Here is a 22336-nt window from a genome sequence, read left to right as displayed (position 1 = left end):
CCCTCTTGCTAGTACTTTGATGAGGTCATTTTTATCAAGATTGCTTTTTTACTCTAACCATCATGTTTAAACAACATTTATAAGTTAAAGGTAACGTGTGAATTATTATAGAGTAACATCTTTAATGACAACAACCCCGCATCGTGACTTTAGTACGACAAATAACCACAAGAGTAAACCAATTTAACTTGTTTATAGCTGATCAGCTCAAACCCGCTTATGATGATCCTGTTTTGTGACCCTAGTCAGCAAATGACCACAAAGAGGTAACCCAATTTAGGTTGCCTATAGCTAACCAACTCAAACTAAGAAAGTTAATAGACCGCTCTCACTAACAATCCCACCCTAATTGGCAAATAACCACAATGAATCAGTTTAGTTTGTACATAGTCAGCCGACTCAACGACAAATGACCATAAGGAACCAATTTAGATTATACATAACTGATCTGATAGGAGTATACCTTCGTCTCCTGGCACGCTACAGTCGGTGCGGTGGTCGGTTTCGTACCGCGTCATCACGCCAGTCCCGAACCAATCACCGCCGATCGGAACCGACCCCCGGCTCCGTCTCGACCACCTTGGAACCGGTCGACATGGTGGTAGCGAAGCGTATGTCAAAATGCTAACACCACGTGTTGCAAGCCCCTTCGACCCGGGTGCCGTCCGGTGCATGTGGGCCGCGTGCCCTACATGCTGGAGGACTGGGCCATGTCCCCTCACCTCTCTTATAAATATCTGCATTTATTACGGTGAAAGGAACTTTTGGATCGACTTGACACCTAGGACACTTGATTAGAGATCACCAACCCATTATCGCAGAATCCAGAGTCCAAGTGCCCATATTCAGTACCCTACGTAGGCCTATATTTGTATTATCATGACCCGCTCAAATAAAAAATGTTAATAGAGTCGAACTTGAAACCTTATATCACAAGATTGGCTGTGCAAAATGTTTGCTTCCATGCAAGGCTTTCTGCTGCTCCTATTTATAGGTGGCCTCAAATGAATCCTCCAATTACCATCAAGATTCATCTCCATACCTTATGTTGTTCATTGCAATCTGCCCTCTCACAGCCAAACCGTCCCTTCAAAAGCCACTTCTTCCACCTCACAGTCACAGAGATAGGTTACTCGGATTTGGGAAAATGAAGAGTCCCAGAGACAGTAAAAGCCACTGCGTAGCGCCCTGTAGTTCAGCACCCAGATCCAAATCAGGCTTTTAGCTACTTAATCACTGCCAGTATTTGCAGAATTCTCGATCCGTTTCTGTGTTTTCAGCATTTTCTTGGCAGAATTTCTGGAAATTCTCGATCTGGGTGTGTCTTGATTTGTTGAGTAATGAAATGGGAGAAGTCCAAGAACCGAAATTCTTCTGCAAGTTCTGCAACAAAGCTTGCTTTACTGGGAAGTCATTGGGAGGTCACATGCGTTGCCATCTGGACCTGATTGCAGCTGCCAAAAAGCAAAAACTCAAACCCGAAGGGGAAGAAGATTTGGGTGTTTCAGAGGAAGCCATGGGTGCCAAGAATCAAGAAAAGGGGAAGAAGATGAGCTTTGGGGAGAGTGGGGATCAAGCTAGCTATGGTTTAAGAGAGAAGCCATTGAAATCTTGGAAGGTGTCTGATCCGAAGCATTGTGGGTTGAAGAAGAAGAAGAAGGATCTCTGCAAGGAGTGTGGGAAAAGGTTCCCTTCTGTGAAAGCTCTGGCAGGGCATCTGAAGTGCCATTCAAGAAAAGGGAGTGAGGTAGAAGAAGAAGAAGAAGAAGAAGAACATCATCTCTGCAAGAAATGTGGGAAAGGGTTTGATTCCATCAGGGCTCTATATGGCCACATGAAGATCCACTCCAAGAGATCAAGGCCCTCCTCCAATGGAGAAGAATCTGCCCAGAGCTTATCAGATTTGGAAACCATGTGTCCTGTCCGGAAGAAACGCTCAACAATAAGGTACAAACTCACCTCTTCAAATCCCCCACTTTCTGCAGTTTCTGAGTTTGAAGAGGTCCAAGATGCTGCCATGTGTTTGATGATGATTTCCCGGGGAGTGAAAACCTGGAATGAGTTTGTTTCTGCAAACTGTGAAAGCCCTCCATTTTTCTGCAAGGAAGAAATGCCAAACAGTAGCAATGATTATGATGATAAAGACAGCATTTCTTGGAAAAATATTTCTGAATTTTGCAGTGAAATTTGTGTCAATGGGTGCATCAGAATTGAGCCATTCAAGAAGCCTGAAATGGATGAACCTTCTTTTGATCTTCATTATCTGGAAATGGGGGAAACTTCCACTTCCACTAACTGCTGGGGAGCTGATTCTGAGATCACTGCAAAGGTTTCTGATACAATGGAGGTGGAAACAGTGATTGGAGGTGTAATGGCAATCCCAGAATCAGGAACAAGAAGCAGGGAGCATGCATGTCCAGTCTGCTTCAAGGTTTTCCAATCTGGGCAGGCTTTGGGTGGGCACAAGAGGGCTCATTACAGTGCCACCATTGAAACCAAGGTGAAAAAGGAGAATCTTTCTGATATTCATGAGTTTCTTGATCTGAATCTCCCTGTAAATGCTGCCACTGGAACAGCCATGGATGCTGCAATGGAGGAAAGGCTATGGTGCATTGGCAGTGCTGGTCTGCTCATCTCTAACTAGACTCTATTTTCTTCATCATCATCATACATTCTAGGCTTCAGTTCATCATTTCTTTGAACTCCCATTACTGTAAATCTGATTTCTTTCTGGTTTCACACTTTCACCTCCAAAGTTCTCATCTCATATCATATTCAAATGCACAGTTTTGGTTCTCATTTTCTAGTCATGTTCTTGCTTGGTCATTCTGGGTTGTTGTATTGAACTAGTTTTCCCTGTAACGGGTTAGTGTCAGCCATCACGTGCGTGCGGCTGGCAGCCTGAAATTACCATAAGGACCAACCCCATGAATTTACAAATGTGTGAGAAGCAATTTCACTCTAATCTTGAAAAAAACTCTTTAAAGTTACCACCAAAAAAATAAATTAGTTTAAGTTGCTCTTAGAGCTTCCTCAACAATGATTTTTGAGGTGGTTTTTACTCTTGCAATGACTAATTTTTTGTGGATCTCAAATGAGAGAGAAATGTCCGAAGGCTATTACCTTTGTGCGCGTTGGAATCGCATTCAACGCCTAACGGGGGACGTGCAGTGCACACGTCGACTGGCGCGTCATCTTCTTTTTTTTGGACGGTCAAATCTTTTTTTTTTTTTTTTTTTTCCTTTTTTCCTTCTTCTCTTTCTCTCATCTCTCTTCTAATTGGCATCTCAAAAACAGTGACAAATCAAGAGATGATGAGGATGCTTAAGTGACTCAAATCAATAAATCTAATAAATAGTTTCTATCAGAGGTAAATTAGTATAGGTTGTCCTGACCAATCCAAACCAAAAAGACCAATGGTAATGATACTAATACATGTGGACTAGTAGCTAAATCGATCGCCCTAGCACAGCGTTCGACTGGTTAATGGTCAAGAGCCTCTGAGTAGGTGCTTGTTCTAGAACTGGTCGAAAGTGTCCCGTTGCCGTAATAAATGCGAGTATTTATAAACGAAGAGGCGGGGAACACGGCCCGGGCTACCGGCATGCCGACCACGTGGCATGTACGTGTCCTTACGCGCATTAAACCACCGGCAATGCCTAGTGACGACACGTAAAGTTAGGCGGGGAACACGGCCTGGGCTACCGGCATGCCGACCACGTGGCATGTACGTGTCCTTACGCGCATTAAACCCCCGGCAATGCCTAGTGACGACACGTAAGGTTGGGCGGGGCTGAAGTCCTGTGCGGCCGGGTAGAGTTTGGGCAGAATAGCAGTCGGGAAGTAAAGATGACGCTCGGATCGTTCGGTATCGCTTGGGACACAATGGGAACAAGTCAGCGATCAAAGTCCGACCAAATGTATAACCTATCAGATAAATCAATCTAGGTTGTCCTAACCAATTCAAATCAGTAAGGTTGACAATTCTCACCGAAAGTCAAAACTTCAAGAAAACTCTGCAAGTTGTGGGTTGCAATTATCAATTTTTCTTAGAGACATAGATGCACTTGAAACGCATTTTGCAATTTTAGTATATTAATAAAAAAGATCAATAGATAACTTCCAAAAAAAAATTGGGTTCACTACAAAGGCATCTTATAGGGCGGGTCCACACCGCAACAAAGCGAAAGAGGTAAATCAAAACTCTAAACCATCTCCCTTAACGTCTCGCTCCGACCAAAAGATTCCTGCCGGAATGGCCTCTAACCTTCACCACCACCACCACTGCATCTGCCACTCCTCCGCCGCCTCCGCGGCCCCCACGGCGTGTTATTGCTGCTCCATCCCCGTACCCCACCACCCTCCGCCGCCAGACCTACATTCTCTACCACCTTGCTTCAACAACCCACAGCAGCAGCCCCACTTGTTTGATCCCTGCCCAAATTCACCCTACAACACCCAATGTCGCCACCCTAATCCCCTCCATCAAACCGGAAAAGTTTACGTTCAAGAACTCCACCACCAGCCCGTCTTCTCCTCCCTCCTCCGCCGCATCGCCTCTCTGGAGTCTTCTCTCCGCCGCCGCCGCTCCATTTCTTCTCACTCCCTCCGTGACACCGCCGCCCGTACCATCCAGACCCACTTCAGAGCCTTCCTCGTTCGCAGATCAAGAACCCTTCGCCACCTCAAGGAGCTCGCTTCCATCAAGTCCGCCCTCAACACTCTCAAATCCTCAGCTTCCAATATCGATCCCCTAGCCCTCTCTCACAAAGCCAAGAACTTGCTTCTTCAACTCGGTGCCATCCAGGTAAACTGCCAATTACTCCATCTATTTGTATAAATTTAGACATGACTATGTTGAAATTGTGATATGGGGGTTTGGTTGCAGGACAGTGATCCAATGATCAGAGATGGCAAAAACTCGATTACCCGAGAATTAGTTAAGTTAATTGAGTTAATTGATGTGGAAAGTTACAGTCTTTCAAGTAGAATAGTCAAGAATGTGAAGCATGGTTGTGCTAAGAACAAATCTAGGGTTCATGTCCTTCAGGAAATGGAAAAAATGGAGAGTATTATCAATAAGTATCTTGAGCTGAGGAAATCTGTGGAGGAAGAAGAAGAAGAAGAAGATGATGATGATGAGGAGGAGGAATTCGAAAGCCCTAGAGTTTCAGTAGTTAAGAAGTCTGGGGTTCTGAGAAAGGGTGGTTTGGGTAAAAGGAATGGTGGGGTTAACTCCAAAGTAAACAAAGGTGTGAGCTTTGCTGAGGATAGTAATATTTTTAGGTATCCTCAAGTGAACCTCAAACCAGTTTCAGACCGGGAAGGTGATAGCGTCGATGGCAATGAAGAGCTTATAGAAAATCTTTGCAGGCGAGTCGAGGATCTTGGTGTCTCGTTGAAAGACGTTGAGGTTGATGAGGAAGCTCAGTTGGAGGATGGTGGAGGGTCACGGGGGAGCAGTGATGCTGAAACTGAACCGAATTACAGTTCCAGAAAAGAAGGCAAGTTTGGCATTAGGCTCGATCAGGGTGATGATAATGGAACTTTCGTCTTCTCTGCACCTTTGCCCGTGAAGATGGAAGGAAGGGCGGGTTTTTCCAACAGGCATAAGACTGTAAGATTCGCAGATTAAGCACTCCACCCTGCACCACATTGGGTAAGATTTTGCCAATTAAGCATTGGGTCGGGCGTTTCTTTGTTGTAATCTTGTTATGTCTGGATGAAACAGGACTGGGTTTATCATTGCCAATAATTAGTCTGTGATAGAGGTAGATGTCCTAGGAAGAGATTAAATTTGTGATGAAACCTTGTTTCTTTTTTTCTTGTGGTTTGTTGTTGGTGTGTGGGATTTTTGAGAATGTATGTGAAACTCCTGCTCAAATTATGCAAATGTTTTGAAGGCAAAAGATGATGCAAAAGTATAGTTTTTGTCATATTTAATCAAACAATTTGTGTAACCCAAATAATAGGGGGTGTCTATTAGGACTCTATGTATATGAGTCTGTTTAGAACTTCTTATCCACTCACACTGTGACTCTCTACTTCTTATCATTGTCACACTGTGACTCTCTATTCTATATATTCACATCATCTGATCTCATTGTAATTAAGTTCAGAAAATATAATACAATCAGTTCTCATCTGGTATCAGTTAGCTAGGGTTTTGTGATTCATAAAATTAAGAAGATGCAATGCTGCGATGGCAACCTTAATTACCGTGGAGGTCAGCAACGTGGCTTCGATGATCCGTGTCAATCTGTAAAGGTTTCGGCCACACAGGAGTCAATTGTTTTTGGCGCTATGATGATCCGTGTCAAATTTGTAAACGTTTTGGTCACACGGGAGCCAATTGTTTTTGGCGCTATGATGATCCGTGTCAAATTTGTAAACGTTTTGGTCACACGGGAGCCAATTGTTTTTGGCGTTATAATGATCCGTGTCAAATTTGCAAAAGTTTCGGTCACACGGGAGTCAACTGTTTTCGGCGATATTCAGGGGCTCCGGGTTCTCAGGCTAATTTGGTATTTCAGAATGGTTTAGTTGCTAAAACCTCGTCAAATTCTCATACTTGGGTTCCGGACACTGGAGCCACAAATCATGCAACTCCGAACATCGCTGCCCTTTCTACATCGGAGAAGTACACTGGTAATGACACTTTACGTGTCGGTGACGGTATGGGTTTATCTATTAGTCATGTTGGCCATGCCTCTTTTAATACCCCTTCTAGATCATTTACATTGTCTGATATACTTCACGTTCCGCGTTTGTCTAATTCTTTATTATCTGTTCAGAAGTTTGCATCCGATAATAAAGTCTTTTTTGAGTTTCACCCCTCCTTTTTTGTTATAAAAGATATCAATACCAAGGAAATACTTCTTCGGGGCAATAGTTCGGGGGGACTATACACACTTTCATTACCTAGTTCGTCTCCGTCAGCGTTTATTTCCGCTCGTGTCTCAACTTCCACTTGGCACAATCGTCTAGGTCATCCTCATAACCGTGTTCTTAGCCATATACTTCGTTCTTGTTTGGTTAGTGGGTCTCGTGATAATATTCGTTGTCATAATTCTTTATGCAATGCGTGTCAATTAGGCAAATCTGCCCGTTTTCCCCTCCCCCGTGTTGCTTCCTCTAGTTCTCAAGTCCTAGATCTTATTTACACAGACATTTGGGGTCCTGCGCCCACTTTATCTACTTCTAGCTTCCGTTATTTTGTGATCTTTGTGGATGACTATTCCCGTTATACATGGTTCTTTCCTATGAAATTAAAGTCTGATCTTTATGTCATCTTTGATAAATTTCGTATTCTTGTTGAACGGTCCTTTAATTGCAAAATAAAGGTCATTCAGTCTGATTTAGGTGTTGAGTACAAAAAGTTGCATTCTTTGTTTGTTCAATTAGGAATTCAACATAGACAATCCTGTGCCTATACACATGAACAGAATGGTCGTGTTGAACGAAAACATCGTCACATTGTTGAAATTGGTCTGGCTCTTCTAGCTCATGCCTCTGTTCCTTTAAAATTTTGGGATTTTGCCTTTGAGATTGCTGTCTATTTAATTAACAGAATGCCATCTTCTGTATTAAATAACTCCAGTCCTCATCTCCTGTTACATAAATCCCCTCCTTCCTATCTTTTTCTTCGTGTCTTTGGGTGTTTATGCTACCCTCATCTTCGACCATATAATCGTCATAAGATGTCATACAGGTCTTCTCCATGTGTCTTCCTAGGTTATCCTGAGTCCTTTAGGGGGTACAGATGCATGGACTTACATAATAATAAGATTTACACATGCATGCATGTCAGATTTGATGAAGAAGTTTTCCCCTTTGCTACTAAAACTTCTTTGCAGGATCTATCTACTCCGTTTTCTGGACCTTGGGCGGAATCTGTTCTCAATCACAGCACACCTATTCCTGCCGTGTCCAATGATGAGCTGCCAGAACCGCCGCTACCTGCTTCATTCGAACCAGCCGTGGATCCTGGACAGGCTGCCTCGTCGGGTGATCCTGTAGAGCCTGTTGCTCGCCGGCGAGGCCGTCCACGTGGGCGGTCCATCAGGCCCAATGTCCGTACTCACTCTATGGCCACTCGCAGCAACGCAGATGCTCCTCTTTTTGCTCTAGCAGCTCAAGTGCATCCCACGGAACCCACATGTTACTCTCAAGCTGTCAAATATCCTGAGTGGCGTGAAGCCATGGACCAAGAATTCAATGCTCTCCTGCATAACCACACATGGTCTCTAGTTCCACCCACTGCAGGTATGAATATTATTGGCTGTAAATGGGTGTTTCGTACGAAGAGAAAGGCTGATGGTGTTATTGAAAGGCATAAAGTCAGGCTGGTTGCGAAAGGTTTTAATCAGGTTCCAGGTCAGGACTTCTTCGACACTTTTAGTCCAGTGGTAAAGCCTACGACTGTAAGACTCCTTCTATCTCTAGTTTTATCATCTGGGTGGTCTATCAAACAGCTAGATGTTCATAATGCTTTTCTGAATGGTAATCTGGCTGAAACAGTTTATATGAAGCAACCCCCTGGTTATATTGATGCTAACTTCCCGAATCATGTTTGTTTGTTAAAAAGATCTCTGTATGGGTTAAAACAAGCTCCCTGAGCTTGGTTTAATCGACTACATACGTTCTTATTATCGGTTGGCTTTCAAGCATCCAAGACAGATGTCTCTCTGTTCTATTACTCTAAAGACTCTGCTTTGGTTTATCTATTGGTGTACGTGGATGACATTCTTGTAATGGGAAGTGATCAAGGTATTATGTCTCAGCTCTTGTCCAAACTGTCTGCTACATTCAAAATCAGAGATCTTGGTGAACCAAATTTTTTTCTGGGTATTGAAACAGTTAAAGAGTGACAATGGGATTATTTTATCTCAACAACGGTACAGGAGTCCCCTTCAATTCAGATCTATATGATGATCCCACACAGTACAGGAGTCTAGCTGGAGCACTGCAATATCTCACTGTCACACGACCTGACCTATCCTTTGCAGTTAATCAGTTATGCCAGCATATCCATGCCCCCACCATATCACACTGGGAGCAGCTCAAACGGGTACTCAGGTATGTTAAGGGAACAGTTGACCTATCCTTTGCAGTTAATCAGTTATGCCAGCATATCCATGCCCCCACCATATCACACTGGGAGCAGCTCAAACGGGTACTCAGGTATGTTAAGGGAACAGTTGATCATGGTTTACGCATACGACGGTGCTCATCCTCAGGTATGTTAAGGGAACAGTTGATCATGGTTTAAGGGAACAGTTGATCATGGTTTACGCATACGACGGTGCTCATCTAGAGACAGAACTGTTGCCAGGCTAGGAGCTACATATCTTTCATGCGCGCACCAAGCATGTGGAGATTGATTTTATCATTTTGTTCGTAATCGAGTAGCTTCGGGCGATATCTAAGTCAACTAGGCACCTAGATTTTCTTCCTTAAGGGACAAGCTACATGTATATGAGTCTGTTTAGAACTTCGAACCTGGGTTATCCCGAAATTCTCTCCCACAAAGAGAGCTCATTTGCCACTTGAGCTACCATGTTGTGTTCATCTCTTCGTTCTATATGATCAGTAAAAAGAACATACTAAATGGTTCAGTAGGCAATATTTGAGAGAAAAGACCAAGGTTCGAACTTCGACGACAGCAGTGTGGGATTACGTTCAAAGTGGGCAGTTCCTTTGTACGCACCGGCATTTGGCCCTGTTTAACCATTGAGTCACCGTGATTTACATTATTCCAAATGCTCTGTCGGACTGAAGTGTATATCATTAACAAAAAATTATGTACTAAACTTGACAAAAATAAGAATTAAATGTGAGTATTAGAGCTCTATGTATCTGAGTTAGGTTAAGACAAATGGTCCTTTCATAAAGGAGACGCTCGATCCCGAGAGTGTTAACAAGAATTGAAATTGTGACTATATAACATGAGAATCTTGTTCCACTCACTTGATAAACTCTAAAATTTCAACTTTCCTGCGTTCTACCATACATTGTTTCATCACAAACTGAAAACGCAACCTCCCACTGCAAATTTTTTACCAACGAATGAACAAGTTCTAGTACGGTGGGTATTTATTGAATCGTTTTGGTGCTTCATTCACACGCAGTAGACGGATTTGATTAATGAATGGTCCATCCCAGCCGCTGTCCAAAACCTTGAAACATCTTCTTTCCATACCAGCAGCTGCCGGCGCCGCCGCACAATGCGAATCACTGTTATACCATTGCTCCATCACCAAGTCTTTAGGTACTACCAAGCAAGTGCATGCCCGCACTATCAGGATTGGCCTCCTAGAAGATAACTCCACACATTTCCTTTCCCTCCTGACGGCTGCCTACGCGCTCTGTGGTCGGACTTGGAATGCCCGCAAACTGTTCGATGAATTGCCTTTCAGAACCTTGCTCTCTTACAAGACCATGATAAGAATGTACGCTGAAACTGGGGCTCCCCACGATGCGCTCAAGCTCTTTGCTGAAATGCTCCGGTCCGGTCATCATGTACCGGATAGGTATACGTTTCCGTTTGTGATTCGGGCCTGTGGTGATTTGTTGTTGCGTGACCTTGGGGTTGTTGTTCATGGTCTGGCAGTGTTAAGTGGGGTTGTCCTGAATGCATTTATGGGGAATTCATTGCTGGTGATGTATATGAATTGTGGAGATAAAGAGGGGGCTAGGAGGGTCTTTGATGCAATGCAGGAGCGAACTGCGGTGTCTTGGAACATTATGATTGGTGGGTATTTCAGAAATGGCAGTGCCAAGGAGGCATTGATGGTTTTCAGGAAAATGACAGAAGCGGGAGTGGATGCTGATTGTGCCACTGTGCTTTCTGTATTGCCCGTTTGTGGATATTTGAAAGATGTGAAAGTGGGAAGAGAGGTTCATTCACTGGCTGAAGAGAAAGGTTTTTGGGACCTATTGCCTGCTAGAAATGCACTTGTGGATATGTATGTGAAATGCAGTAGAATGGGTGAGGCACAGTTGGTTTTTGATAAGATGATAGGGAGAGATGTGGTGACATGGACTACTATGGTGAATGGGTACATTTTGGACGGGGACATAACCTCTGCATTGCAGTTATGTCGAACAATGCAGTTTGAAGGTGTAAAGCCTAATGCAATAACTTTGGCTTCATTTCTTGCAGCTTGTGCAAGTCTATGTGATAGTAAACTTGGTAAATGCCTACATGGGTGGGCTATCAGGCAGAAACTTGACAGTGATGCTAATGTAGAAACTGCGCTTATTGACATGTATGCAAAATGTAACTGTTCTAAACTTAGCTTTCAGGTGTTCACCAAGACTTCAAAGAAGAGAACTGTCCCATGGAATGCAGTTCTCTCTGGGTGTCTTCATAATGAGCTTTCAGGAGAAGCAATACTGCTTTTTAAACAAATGCTTTCAGAAGATGTAAAACCTAATGATGCAACAGTAAAGAGCATACTTCCTGCATATGCCATTGAAGCTGATCTACAGCAGGTCATGAGTTTACACAGCTATCTGATGAGATCTGGTTTCATTACAAGAAGAGAGGTTGCCACTGGTTTAGTTGATATATACTCAAAATGTGGGAAGTTGGATTATGGTCACAAAATCTTCAATGAGGTGCCTCAGAAGGAAAGAGATATTGTTTTGTGGGGTGCGATAATAGCTGGATATGGAGCGCATGGACATGGGGAGATTGCAATTTCTCTGTTTAATCAGATGGTTCATTCTCAAACTGAACCTAATGAAGTCACTTTTACTTCTGTTTTGCACGCTTGTAGCCATGCAGGTTTAGTTGATGATGGGCTGAGTTTATTCAATTTCATGAGGAGATGTCACCCTGCTTATCTTGGACCACATCATTATACTTGCATGGTTGATCTTTTTGGTCGTGCAGGTCGACTTGAGGAAGCTTATGACTTGATCAAAAGTATGCCTTTTCAACCAACTCATGCCATTTGGGGTGCATTACTAGGTGCCTGTGTTATACATGAAAATGTTGAACTGGGAGAGGTGGCTGCAAAATGGCTTTTTGAGCTAGAGCCACAGAACACAGGAAATTATGTATTGTTGGGAAACATTTATTCTGCTTTAGGAAGGTGGGAAGATGCAGAGAATGTGAGACGTTTGCTGAATGAAGTAGGACTAAAAAAGTTGCCTGCTCAAAGTGCCATTGAAGTGGGAAATATGCAAAGCCCGCGATAACTTTGTTGCTAATAGCTGCAAGTCCAAGCTTGAACAGTTCAGTGAAAACACAGCTCTTGCTTGAAGGCAATATCAGATAATAGTTTACAATGTTCGATAAGAGCCTTCTTATTAGATAGATAAAGAAAAATCTGACAGAGCAGTTGCCATGTTTATAACTCACAATACTAACAGCTCCAGTTTGGAAGGAGACGACAATTTGCCACTTTGCAAGCATGGATTTTCAGTGTGGTGCTAACGAGAGAGGCTTTTGATGCTGGTATATATTCCCATGTGTATTTTAATCTGCACTGAAGACTCAAGAGTCAGGTTAGTTTCTAATATCTTCTTTAACATCTTAAATTAAGCATAATCTATTGTCACCACTGATTTTAGCATTTCTTGTCTTTGTATTTACACAACTAACCATTCACATACTTTGCTCTTATTTGCAGTTAATTGTCAGCAATCTACTTCTCATTTTGCATTTCCATCAACTATTTCTTGTACTTAAGTTTCATTGAAATGCTTAATTCAGCTGCCTGCAAAAATATGATTAGTCCATTTTGATTGGTAGCATTATGAATTCTCTTTTGGTATCAATGCAATAGAGCTTGTTCAAAGTGGTGTTAGTTAATACTTTGATATCATCCAGTCATAACAGAGTAATACTACATCTACTACTCTCGCTTTCTACCTCCAAAGTGAGGTGTCATGCATCTAAAAAAAAGTGATTCACTGTTTTTATTCATTCACTTTTTTTTTTTTTCTTTACCTAATATAATTTATACATTTGGCAGGAATTATACTCCAAGAGTTCATCTATCATTTTACCCTATTTGTCTAGTGGTTGACCTACCTGAATTTACTTTACAAAGAAAGAACATAAATACCAGGGAGTAAAAATCTATGAGATGCCCTTTAAAGCATACTGAAAATATTGAATGCTTATCCATTCTTTACCATCATCCATTCATACCTGCTATTATTCTTCAGAAATCACAACAGTTTAGACACGTCATAGCCTAAGAAAATGCGTAAATGCCAGCTTATTTGTAGCCTGTCGGTGCCCAGTAGGCCACTGTTGCTGCATACTGTTTCAAGTTTTGTACCTTTGAAGTATTGTGTGCCCCTGTCATTTTCCCCAATTTGGACTCTGCATAGTCACATCACTTGTGTCATTTTATATCTTGTAGTCAGTGTTCCTTCTATGCCTAATACTTCTGTCTTGCTCTAATTATGCTAGGCCATTGCTTGTTCACAGTTCACACCCAGTAGGGATGAGGAAAAAAGCCGATCAACTACATAACCGGTAATTGAATCTGATCGAAAATTTTAACTATTGGTTATGAAGTTATTTTGGTTCATCATTTGCGTGCCGGTGCCGACCGGCCAACACGCGTCATACGACTAACTCTTGTTTGTTTTGGTGGCGACTCTTTGTTTAGCGTCAGGCGCGCATCCCATCAGCCATTGCTGGTCTCAACTCTCGAGGTCAAATCAAAACCATTCACAGTTCCAACGTCATTTATGCTGTTTCGCTTACGACGTACGACCTAATCACCCATGTTATCACACACTTTTTAGGCGTCATCCCACACGGTTTTGACTAAACATATCTGCACACCACCTTCATTATTTTCCCCCTTTTCTTACCTAAACTAATTACTCCGTATTATTTTATTCAAAACATGCAACTTTTAATTTATAATATTACGGAGTATTATTTACTCAAACTTGGATCATGTTCACTATTTTCTGTTCCAGTTGTTTATCACTTATTATGTATAGATACTTTTCTCATTTTGTAAAATAACTTGCAAATTATACAAAAGATGTAAATCACACTAAAAAAGTAAGAAGATCATAGCTCGGCCAAGAGAAGTATTAACAAGAATCAACTCATGATTTTCTAAATCTCCAGGCCAATGTCTCACTCAAAAAATGTGTCTACAATTCAGCAATGGGATTAATCACTATTTTGACGGTGAAAATCATGGGTACAAAAAAAAAAATAAAATAATTAACTCATAATCTTTTAATATGATAATCATGTTTCACCCATTCAAACGTCAAATGTGAGAGAAAAAATAGAAGGTATATATACATAATAATATGTAATAAAAATAATTGGTGCAAATATTATGTGGGAACGAATATGGACATAATCCATTAATTCATAAAATAAATAAATAAATAAATATGATTTTTTTAAGTTTATTTTTTGTGAAGAAAATGAGATGGGAGGCGTAACTAGCTGGAAAGAGCAGGATACGCAGAAAAAAAAAATTATCAATTGCCCTCACAAGTCTTCCTCCCTCCCTCTCGGCTCTCCTACTTTCTCTCTCTACATTCATTCTTTCCTTCCATGGAGAGAGAGTTATTGGTCCGCCATTGCTAAAGGAAGAAATCCTATCGAAATTGTTCTTCCGGTTTCTTAAACTTTTGTTATTGCGATTATTATTGTCAGCATTTTTATTGTTTTCATTATTATGCATTGATGACTCGGTTTGTTGGATTTTCATTTTGGCTGATTCGTTGATTGCAATTGGTAGATTTCGTAAGTTTGGATGCGTTTTAGGCACACATTCGGATCTCTGTGTGTGTAAAAAGGCGAAGCTCTAGGCGTTATTTTCACACATACATAAACAGATTGGATTTCTACGTAATATATTTGTTTGGTTTGATTTGGTAAGTTTGTGGAGGTAAAAGGAAAGAGACTGTGGATTTGGAAATCCAATGCGTTGGTCTCGGAAGAGACCGGGGCGTCGGTGAAATCCGGATCGTTTAATTGTAGCCGGGGCGGATCTATGGTGAAAAGAACATTGTGGTTGGATTGCTTAGGTGTTGTTGCACAGCAGAAAAACAAGGACGTTAGAGGCGGTGGTTCCCGCGGCATTCGTATTGGGCATTCATCTAGGGTTGTGCGGGTGGTGGTGGTGGTGAAGGATTGGAATTGGATTCGGGTAGGGATAGCAGCAATAACAACCGTGGCGGCGGAGGAGGGAGGAAGATGCAGCTGCACTTCTCTCCTAGCATGAGAAGTATAACGATATCGAGCAACAACAATGGAGGGTTGGGTGATTTGATGAAGATCAAGGTCGCAGCTCGCCACATTTCTTACCGAACGCTCTTTCATACAGTCCTTATCCTTGCTTTCTTGTTGCCTTTTGTCTTCATCCTCACGGCTGTTGTTACACTTGAAGGTGTCAACAAGTGCTCCTCGTTTGGTACTTGATTTTTCTCCAGTTTTCCTTGTATTTTAGCACTATTTCAGATTTTTTTCTCCATTCATCCTTCATCCTGCAATTTTCTTCTTCTATTTTAATTTCTACCTGTGCTACTATTGTGTCTTGCTTGAGAAGTTGGGAGGCTAATCCTCCTGTTATAGCTTATGATTGATTAAATTTTATTTGCCTCAGGTTCATTCATGCTACACTCATTAATTCATTATGTTATGTGGACAGAATTTCATAGTTTATTCACATATTTGGTTTCACTATCACTTGATGCCATGATATGTGATAGATTCATTGTTTGTGCACCCATCTGTGTCTGGTGATAGTGTGGTCAGTGCCCCGGTGAGGGATTGAATGCACTGCTTCAAGCAACAAATCCTGACTTCATTGATGCCTCATGCCTCATGCATGCAGCATGCGTTCTCACAATAGTTTTGATGCATGATAATTCACTGGCTAGACATAGTGATAAAATGGTACTAATAGTGGTAGATCAAAACTTAAGTGGATAGTAGTTAGTAAGATGGCACATGGTCTTAAGGCAGGCTTAGGCTTGAATATACATCCTTTTGTGCAGAGTTGGTGAATTGTTGAGGATTATTCAATAAACACACTAGAATACATGTATATGCTTCTTATTGAGAGAATATATCCTGTTTGTTTTGAATTGTATGCCTCTAGGATGTCATTTTTTATTGTTATCTTCTTGGTATTTTAAATCAAGCATCTCAAGCCTACAATTTTGTTATCTATGTGGCATTATGCTGCCTCAAATTGTAAGCTCTTTAATACACCCTTTTTTTTTCTGTTAATGTATCCTCTTTTTTGCAGTGACTATTTCTGTAACACTTGTTTACTACGAGTACTTCTTTGTTCTTCTATATCGTGATCTTCTCAATTCTCATTACTTTGCTTTTACACCCAAAATATTTTTAATTACTTGTGTCTGTTTCCCTATGGTTTTTATTGTCAAGGGAAAGATTTTAATTACAAACTCTGATTTCATCATGGACTTTCAGATTGTTTAGGCAGGCGATTGGGACCAAAGCTTCTTGGAAGGGCTGATGATTCAGGGGTAATTGTTAGTTTCTTATTCAAAATTTTCATGATTTATAATGCCACTATTTGTATACTGAACTGTGTCATAACTAAATGGTAGTCAAAATCTGTTACCTAAGTTTGTCTCAATTTTTTTTTGCAGCAGAGGCTTGTGAAGGATTTTGTTAAGATCCTTAATCAAGTTAACTCTGAGGAATTGCCTGCTGGCTTAAAGCTCCCCGAGTCATATAATCATTTTGTTTCTGAAATGAAAAATAATAAACACAATGCAAAAGAGTTTGCTTTGATGGTTAAGGGAATGGTATATGCTTGTAGCCTTACTCTATATTTAATTTTTTAATATCTAAGCTTTGCAGAGTGTAATCATCACTACTTAACTAATCTTGTTTGACGTCAATTTGTTTCTTACTAAATTTGCTAATTTACAGATGGAGAGATTTGAAAGGGAGATCAGGGAATCTAAATTTGCAGAACTGACAAATAAACACTTTGCTGCAAGTTCAATACCCAAGGGAATTCATTGTCTCTCTTTACGGTTGACTGATGAGTATTCCTCCAATGCTCATGCGCGCAAGCAGTTGCCATCACCAGAGTTACTTCCTTCGCTTTCTGACAACTCATTACACCATTTTGTACTGTCAACTGATAACATCCTAGCTGCCTCTGTGGTGGTCAGTTCTGCTGTCCAGTCCTCTCTTAAGCCTGAAAAGATTGTTTTCCATGTCATCACAGACAAGAAAACATATGCTGGTATGCACTCATGGTTTGCTCTGAATCCAGTCTCTCCGGCTATTGTTGAAGTAAGAAGTGTTCACCAGTTCGACTGGTTGACAAGGGAGAATGTTCCTGTGCTTGAAGCTGTGGAGACCCATAATGGAATTCGTAATTACTACCATGGGAATCATATTGCAGGGGCCAATCTGAGTGATACTACTCCTCGCTCCTTTGCCTCAAAATTGCAGGCTAGAAGTCCTAAATATATCTCCTTGCTAAATCATCTTCGTATATATCTTCCTGAGGTAGTCATCTGTATTATGAGAATAAATGCTTATAGTTGTTTTAAAGTGGTATCCAAAATGGAAAATAAAAGGACATTGATTCTTTTATAGGGTCAATAAACTTTGAAAAGTCTATTAACCTGCTCACACACCATATGTATAAATGTCAAATAGATTTTTATCAATAACTCTTGGGCTTGGAATACAGTCCTCTCATAAAGAACAAGAAAGGATGAGGGAGAAGATGTTCCAATTTTATGGTTAAATGTCAATAACACCTTGGAATTTTTTCTTTTAGAATTTCCATTTGTCTTATTATCTATGAACCTGTTCTCTAAACTGTCCTGCCAAATGCAAAAGTAAAACTTCTTTGCCATTGTCTTGTGCAGCTTTTTCCAAACCTGGACAAAGTGGTTTTCTTAGATGATGATGTTGTAATCCAGCGTGACTTGTCCCCACTCTGGGACATTGACCTCAATGGAAAGGTTAATGGGGCTGTAGAGACCTGTAAAGGTGAAGATGATTGGGTAATGTCTAAGCGATTCAGAACATACTTCAATTTTTCTCATCCATTCATAGCTAAAAACTTGAACCCTGATGATTGTGCCTGGGCTTATGGGATGAATATATTTGACTTGCGTGCATGGAGAAAGACGGATATAAGAGACACATATCATGCGTGGCTCAAAGAGGTAAATGAATTTTCTTTATTTAGTCCATGGTTCTGTTTATCTACGTGTAGGGCTTTAGCTATAGAAAGGTTATCCTAAATTTCATTTCCTCTATTCTTTATATCCCAATCATTTTCCTGCTGACTCATTCAATTTTTATCATGTTATGATTGAAAATTTAAAAAAAAGCCAACATATTCAGTATTTTATTTGTATGTCAGCTTAGCTGTGGAATAATAGTTTTTGCTTGTCTCATTTGATATGTGAGTGTTAATGGACTTGTATTGACAAGTTTTAAGATTTGCTTGAGGTCTTGACTATCTATCATTGACCTATCAGCAACTATGATGCAATAGGTCTATATTCCAAAAATTTCAGGAACCAGCACATGCAGGTTCTTAATATTCTTGTAACTCCTTATTGTTGCAGAATTTGAAGTCAAACTTGACATTGTGGAAGCTTGGAACACTGCCTCCTGCCCTTATTGCATTCAAGGGTCATGTCCACCCAATTGATCCCTCTTGGCACATGCTTGGATTGGGCTACCAGAAAAAAACCAATATAGAGAATGTCAAGAAAGCTGCAGTTATTCATTACAATGGCCAGTCTAAGCCATGGTTGGAGATAGGGTTTGAACATCTCCGACCATTTTGGACAAAATATGTGAACTACACCAATGATTTTGTTAGGAATTGCCACATCTTGGAGTAGTCAGATTTGTGCATGAAAGAGAAGATGAGAAAGTTGCAACAACATGGATCTTGCACAAGTTCTTTTTTTGGCAACTACAATTTTGTGAGCTCCAGTAAGGAAGTAAATCAAGACTTGGCTAAATGGGTGTCTGTCATATTCAAATGGTTTAGTGTTCTCTCTTGCATTTGGTGATCAGAGGACCCGCTGTCACTACCATGGGGACAGAATTCATTCTTTTCAGTCTGTAAACTAGCAGTTACATTGCCTATTTTTTGGTTGGAAAACATACACTAATTTGGCCTCTTAGCACGGGTGTAGCTTCCTCGGTCCTGAGAAAGAATCGACAAAGGATGGCAGAAGATTCATCGCTTGCCACACATGCTAATTGCTGCACGGGAGAGAGAAAGCTAGGATGCTGGTCCTTCTAAAACACTCCCAATTTGGCCTCATTAGATATATAGATTATTCTTTATATTCCTTTTTTTCTTTTTTCCATTAGATTTGTTGCTATCTCCCATTTTTACCAATTCTCCTGATTCTATATATTTATGGTGATATTAGTCGGTAGGTTGTGGAACCCTTAGATTATTTTTTTGGGCATTTGTTCTGTACGAAATTCTTCTCCTTGGGGATCAATTCATGTGCAGAAAATTCTTTCTACCTAGTTTTTAGCAATGAAGCTTTTTTGGGACATATGTTTGCATATGATAGATTTGTTCTTTCTGAAAAAGAACTTATTGTACCTCGAAACAAATGTAAAAGAGATTGTGTATCCTTGGTGTTTTGGTATAATACATGCACATTCATTATTTTCATTCATTTAATCAAATTTCATCTTTACTATATTAAGCATAGAAAATAAGTCAGCAATCTTATTTATACAGAGTAAGACCTCAAAGACTGGCAAAGCATTCCCTCATAGATTATATAACCTGTTATGCTGGAAGAGACTTTCATTCACACCCCATAGTTAAGTCAAATGATTATAATGCAGAGTAATAAACTAATTAGAGACATTACAAGATTGCACCATAGGTTACATTTTTAAAGTCACAATTACACAAATGGTTCACAAGAACAATCTAGCATGCTAACACTCCAAACAAAATGGTCAGTAATTGGTCTCCAATGGCAGGTAGGTAGGCAGGCAGGCAGGAGATGAAAGTAGCAAACTCACATGGAAGTTTCAACCGCGAGACTGTTAAGTACAAGGATGTATGTCGGGAGGGTCCTGTGATATCCACCACGTTTCCAAGAAATGGTAGATCCGAAGTTAATATGTAGCAAGGCACACAACGACAAACTGATCTTGTCAGATAATTTGAAGTCAGCAGAGAGACGAGCCTCGATTGGCCTAGAGACCAGACTGCCCCTTTTGAATATGCAGATATATACACACAAAATCAGCATAAAACCAATTTAATTGTGTTTTTTTCACATGTTGTAAGGAAATACAGCATTGCTTAATATTGACATTTAATTACCTGCATTTCTTCTTTAGTCACTCGGATCCAGATGCTTCCTCTGTATCAGACAATGGCAAGAGGGTGCAAACTCCTAGCACGTGCCCATTAAGGCAAACATAGTACTCGATCGCATCTTCATAAGCACCTAATCTGCAGCTGGCACTCGACGGGATCATCTTTGCCTGCAGCATGCTCCACAGCTTAGCCTTACAATACGGGCAAACCTCCCTTGGGTGTAGCTTAGCCTCCCTCTTAATCAGCATTTTCCTAACCTTCGACGTTGCAAAAGATTTAAATATCCCACGAAAAAACCCAACATCCCCCTCGTCTCCTTGGTCAAGATGCTCACAAGGATCAGAGACATACAAAACATCCGTCCTGCATTGTGGTAAAAGAAAGCTCTTCCCAGAGGTCCTTGAGAACCGTGTCCTATAAACAAAATGTCCAGGAATGTGAATGCTATTGAACAAGCCACCCTTGTTACAGCCCGAGCAGTAAATCATAAGTTTTCCGAGTGCTCTCCAGTTCCCGTCAACACTGTGACTCCCGCTTGACTGCAGGTCAAGCATCATCTTGGGCGCTCTTTGCTTACAGAATTCCTTCCAAAGCACTCTCTTGGCAAGATCATCAAACCATTTGCACGCACAAGATAGGGCTGCAATCATCTTCGGGTTCCAGTTTATATGTTCAAAAACTAGAAATATCACTTCTTCACTGAGATGCCCTTTTGTGCATACACAACTTGCCGAGTGTATGCACCGGTATTGTTTGGTGATTTTCATTGCTCTCACCCTTCAATTGCTGAAGAAGCAAAAACTAATAACCTTTAGGCTATAAACTGTTAAAAATCAAAATAGCTAACATCTTCACTATTTCAAAGAAACTTGAATTGTATGATAGTTAGCTTTCCAATCAATGCACCCTGATCCTAGTTACGCACTAATAAGTTGTATCTACACAGAAACAAGAAATTTGTTACAAAGCCTAAAGGTAGACGATCTCAACATACAAGGCAGAAAATAAACTAAAAAGAAATTCTAAAGGTAGACCATCTCAACATACAAGGTAGAAAATAAGAAATATACTCGATGACCCCTAGTTCGTCCGAGGAGGTGTGACTAACACCATTGGAAAAGTAGATATATCAGGCAAATTAGTATTTATGACAGAAGGTGTATTATTAACCACTTCTAGTTCTTGTATCAGTTCCAAAAGAGATATAAACCTAGAGTAAGCATAACAGAGCAACAATCATTTTTCAATATCATAACTTGTTCACCATGAAAACATTGCACTGCAAGAATACTTCAAAAACTCATTTATCATTCAGATCCATAGGACAGCAAAAGGCCAAAGTAGACACTCAATTTAGTACTCATCAAACTCAACCAAAGCCCAAGAATGTCTGTTCCTACATCTTCAAAAACCCCAAATTTCTCTCCCACTAGTTTCAATAGATGATTCAGGACCACCTAAACAAACATGAAATCCATCAAACACCTGATATGCAGCCCATACCTGAGCAGAATCCAACTTCAATGTAAGAGTAAGCAGACAGCACCAACCTTAATTCGCAGCAAAAATCTTCTTAAAGCCCTAAAATGAAAGCAAACACAACACCCAAACTCAGTATAACGAACACACAACAAGTTCCTTGAAGCAAAACAAGAATCAATGCATAGATCGCAACAAGCCAGAACCCCAAACCAGGATTCTCACCTGAGCTCACAAAGACTTCACCTACAGCATGGGCCAACAAAACCCAACCAAAAAGCTTCACTGCATGAAGAGGAAAGCCAAGAAAAAGAGCAAAAATCAGACCTTTATTGCAAAGCAAGCTGAGGGAGAAGAAATTACAGAAAACAATTGTTGAGATTACCTTAACACTGCAAATTTACGAAAGGAAATCAATCAATTCAGAAGGTTTAAATTCGCCCATGGAAAGGGGAAAAAAAATTTGATGGGCCTTCCCACTTGGCGATTTGCAGGATGGAAGTGATGACTGGAGACAGGCTTCTTTTGCC

General features: G+C 40.7%; 5 protein-coding genes across 16 annotated transcripts; 4 read left to right on the top strand and 1 right to left on the bottom strand.

The window, feature by feature from the left end:
* The first annotated feature begins 914 nt into the window (after nucleotides 1–914).
* Nucleotides 915–2755, top strand: LOC109180195 (zinc finger protein ZAT1-like). 2 transcript variants are annotated; one of them, XM_019329682.1, is made up of 2 exons: nucleotides 915–1755; nucleotides 1876–2755. In XM_019329682.1, the coding sequence occupies exons 1-2, from the start codon at nucleotides 1346–1348 to the stop codon at nucleotides 2642–2644; spliced, it is 1179 nt and encodes a 392-aa protein (XP_019185227.1). In that variant the 5' UTR covers nucleotides 915–1345; the 3' UTR covers nucleotides 2645–2755. The 2 variants fall into 2 exon arrangements, with proteins under 2 accessions (XP_019185227.1, XP_019185226.1); XM_019329681.1 differs by having other exon boundaries at nucleotides 915–2755.
* Nucleotides 2756–4164: 1409 nt separating this feature from the next.
* On the top strand, nucleotides 4165–5884 carry LOC109180432 (BAG family molecular chaperone regulator 8, chloroplastic). Its single transcript, XM_019330000.1, has 2 exons — nucleotides 4165–4807; nucleotides 4889–5884. Exons 1-2 carry the CDS (start codon nucleotides 4256–4258, stop codon nucleotides 5633–5635), a joined length of 1299 nt encoding a protein of 432 aa, XP_019185545.1. The 5' UTR covers nucleotides 4165–4255; the 3' UTR covers nucleotides 5636–5884.
* On the top strand, nucleotides 5610–12809 carry LOC109180430 (pentatricopeptide repeat-containing protein At5g39350). The gene is made up of 3 exons (XM_019329997.1): nucleotides 5610–5659; nucleotides 10131–12516; nucleotides 12642–12809. The coding sequence occupies exon 2, from the start codon at nucleotides 10147–10149 to the stop codon at nucleotides 12205–12207; it is 2061 nt and encodes a 686-aa protein (XP_019185542.1). The 5' UTR covers nucleotides 5610–5659; nucleotides 10131–10146; the 3' UTR covers nucleotides 12208–12516; nucleotides 12642–12809.
* Nucleotides 12810–14325: 1516 nt separating this feature from the next.
* Nucleotides 14326–19661, top strand: LOC109180431 (probable galacturonosyltransferase 13). Of its 2 annotated transcripts, none has more exons than XM_019329999.1 (6): nucleotides 14326–15416; nucleotides 16445–16500; nucleotides 16630–16785; nucleotides 16913–17503; nucleotides 17872–18174; nucleotides 18583–19661. In XM_019329999.1, the coding sequence occupies exons 1-6, from the start codon at nucleotides 15200–15202 to the stop codon at nucleotides 18862–18864; spliced, it is 1605 nt and encodes a 534-aa protein (XP_019185544.1). In that variant the 5' UTR covers nucleotides 14326–15199; the 3' UTR covers nucleotides 18865–19661. The 2 variants fall into 2 exon arrangements, with proteins under 2 accessions (XP_019185544.1, XP_019185543.1); XM_019329998.1 differs by having other exon boundaries at nucleotides 16627–16785.
* A 155-nt stretch (nucleotides 19662–19816) lies between these two features.
* On the bottom strand, nucleotides 19817–22336 carry LOC109180428 (EID1-like F-box protein 2). Of its 10 annotated transcripts, none has more exons than XR_002054074.1 (6): nucleotides 22192–22303; nucleotides 22032–22091; nucleotides 21728–21908; nucleotides 20331–21104; nucleotides 20168–20218; nucleotides 19817–20106 (listed from the first exon to the last, which is right to left on the bottom strand). XR_002054074.1 is itself a non-coding variant. In XM_019329994.1 (6 exons), the coding sequence occupies exon 5, from the start codon at nucleotides 21092–21094 to the stop codon at nucleotides 20348–20350; it is 747 nt and encodes a 248-aa protein (XP_019185539.1). In that variant the 5' UTR covers nucleotides 21095–21113; nucleotides 21728–21784; nucleotides 21878–21908; nucleotides 22032–22091; nucleotides 22192–22303; the 3' UTR covers nucleotides 19817–20218; nucleotides 20331–20347. The 10 variants fall into 10 exon arrangements, 8 of the variants coding, with proteins under 8 accessions (XP_019185539.1, XP_019185534.1, XP_019185536.1 ...); XR_002054075.1 differs by having other exon boundaries at nucleotides 20168–20212; XM_019329994.1 differs by having other exon boundaries at nucleotides 19817–20218; nucleotides 20331–21113; nucleotides 21728–21784; nucleotides 21878–21908.

The sequence above is a fragment of the Ipomoea nil genome, unplaced genomic scaffold, assembly GCF_001879475.1.
Source record: "Ipomoea nil cultivar Tokyo-kokei standard unplaced genomic scaffold, Asagao_1.1 scaffold1026, whole genome shotgun sequence".
NCBI classification, from domain to species: Eukaryota; Viridiplantae; Streptophyta; class Magnoliopsida; order Solanales; family Convolvulaceae; genus Ipomoea; species Ipomoea nil.
The sequence above is the reverse complement of the archived record's forward strand: the minus strand, read 5'-3'. Positions and strand labels throughout refer to the sequence as shown.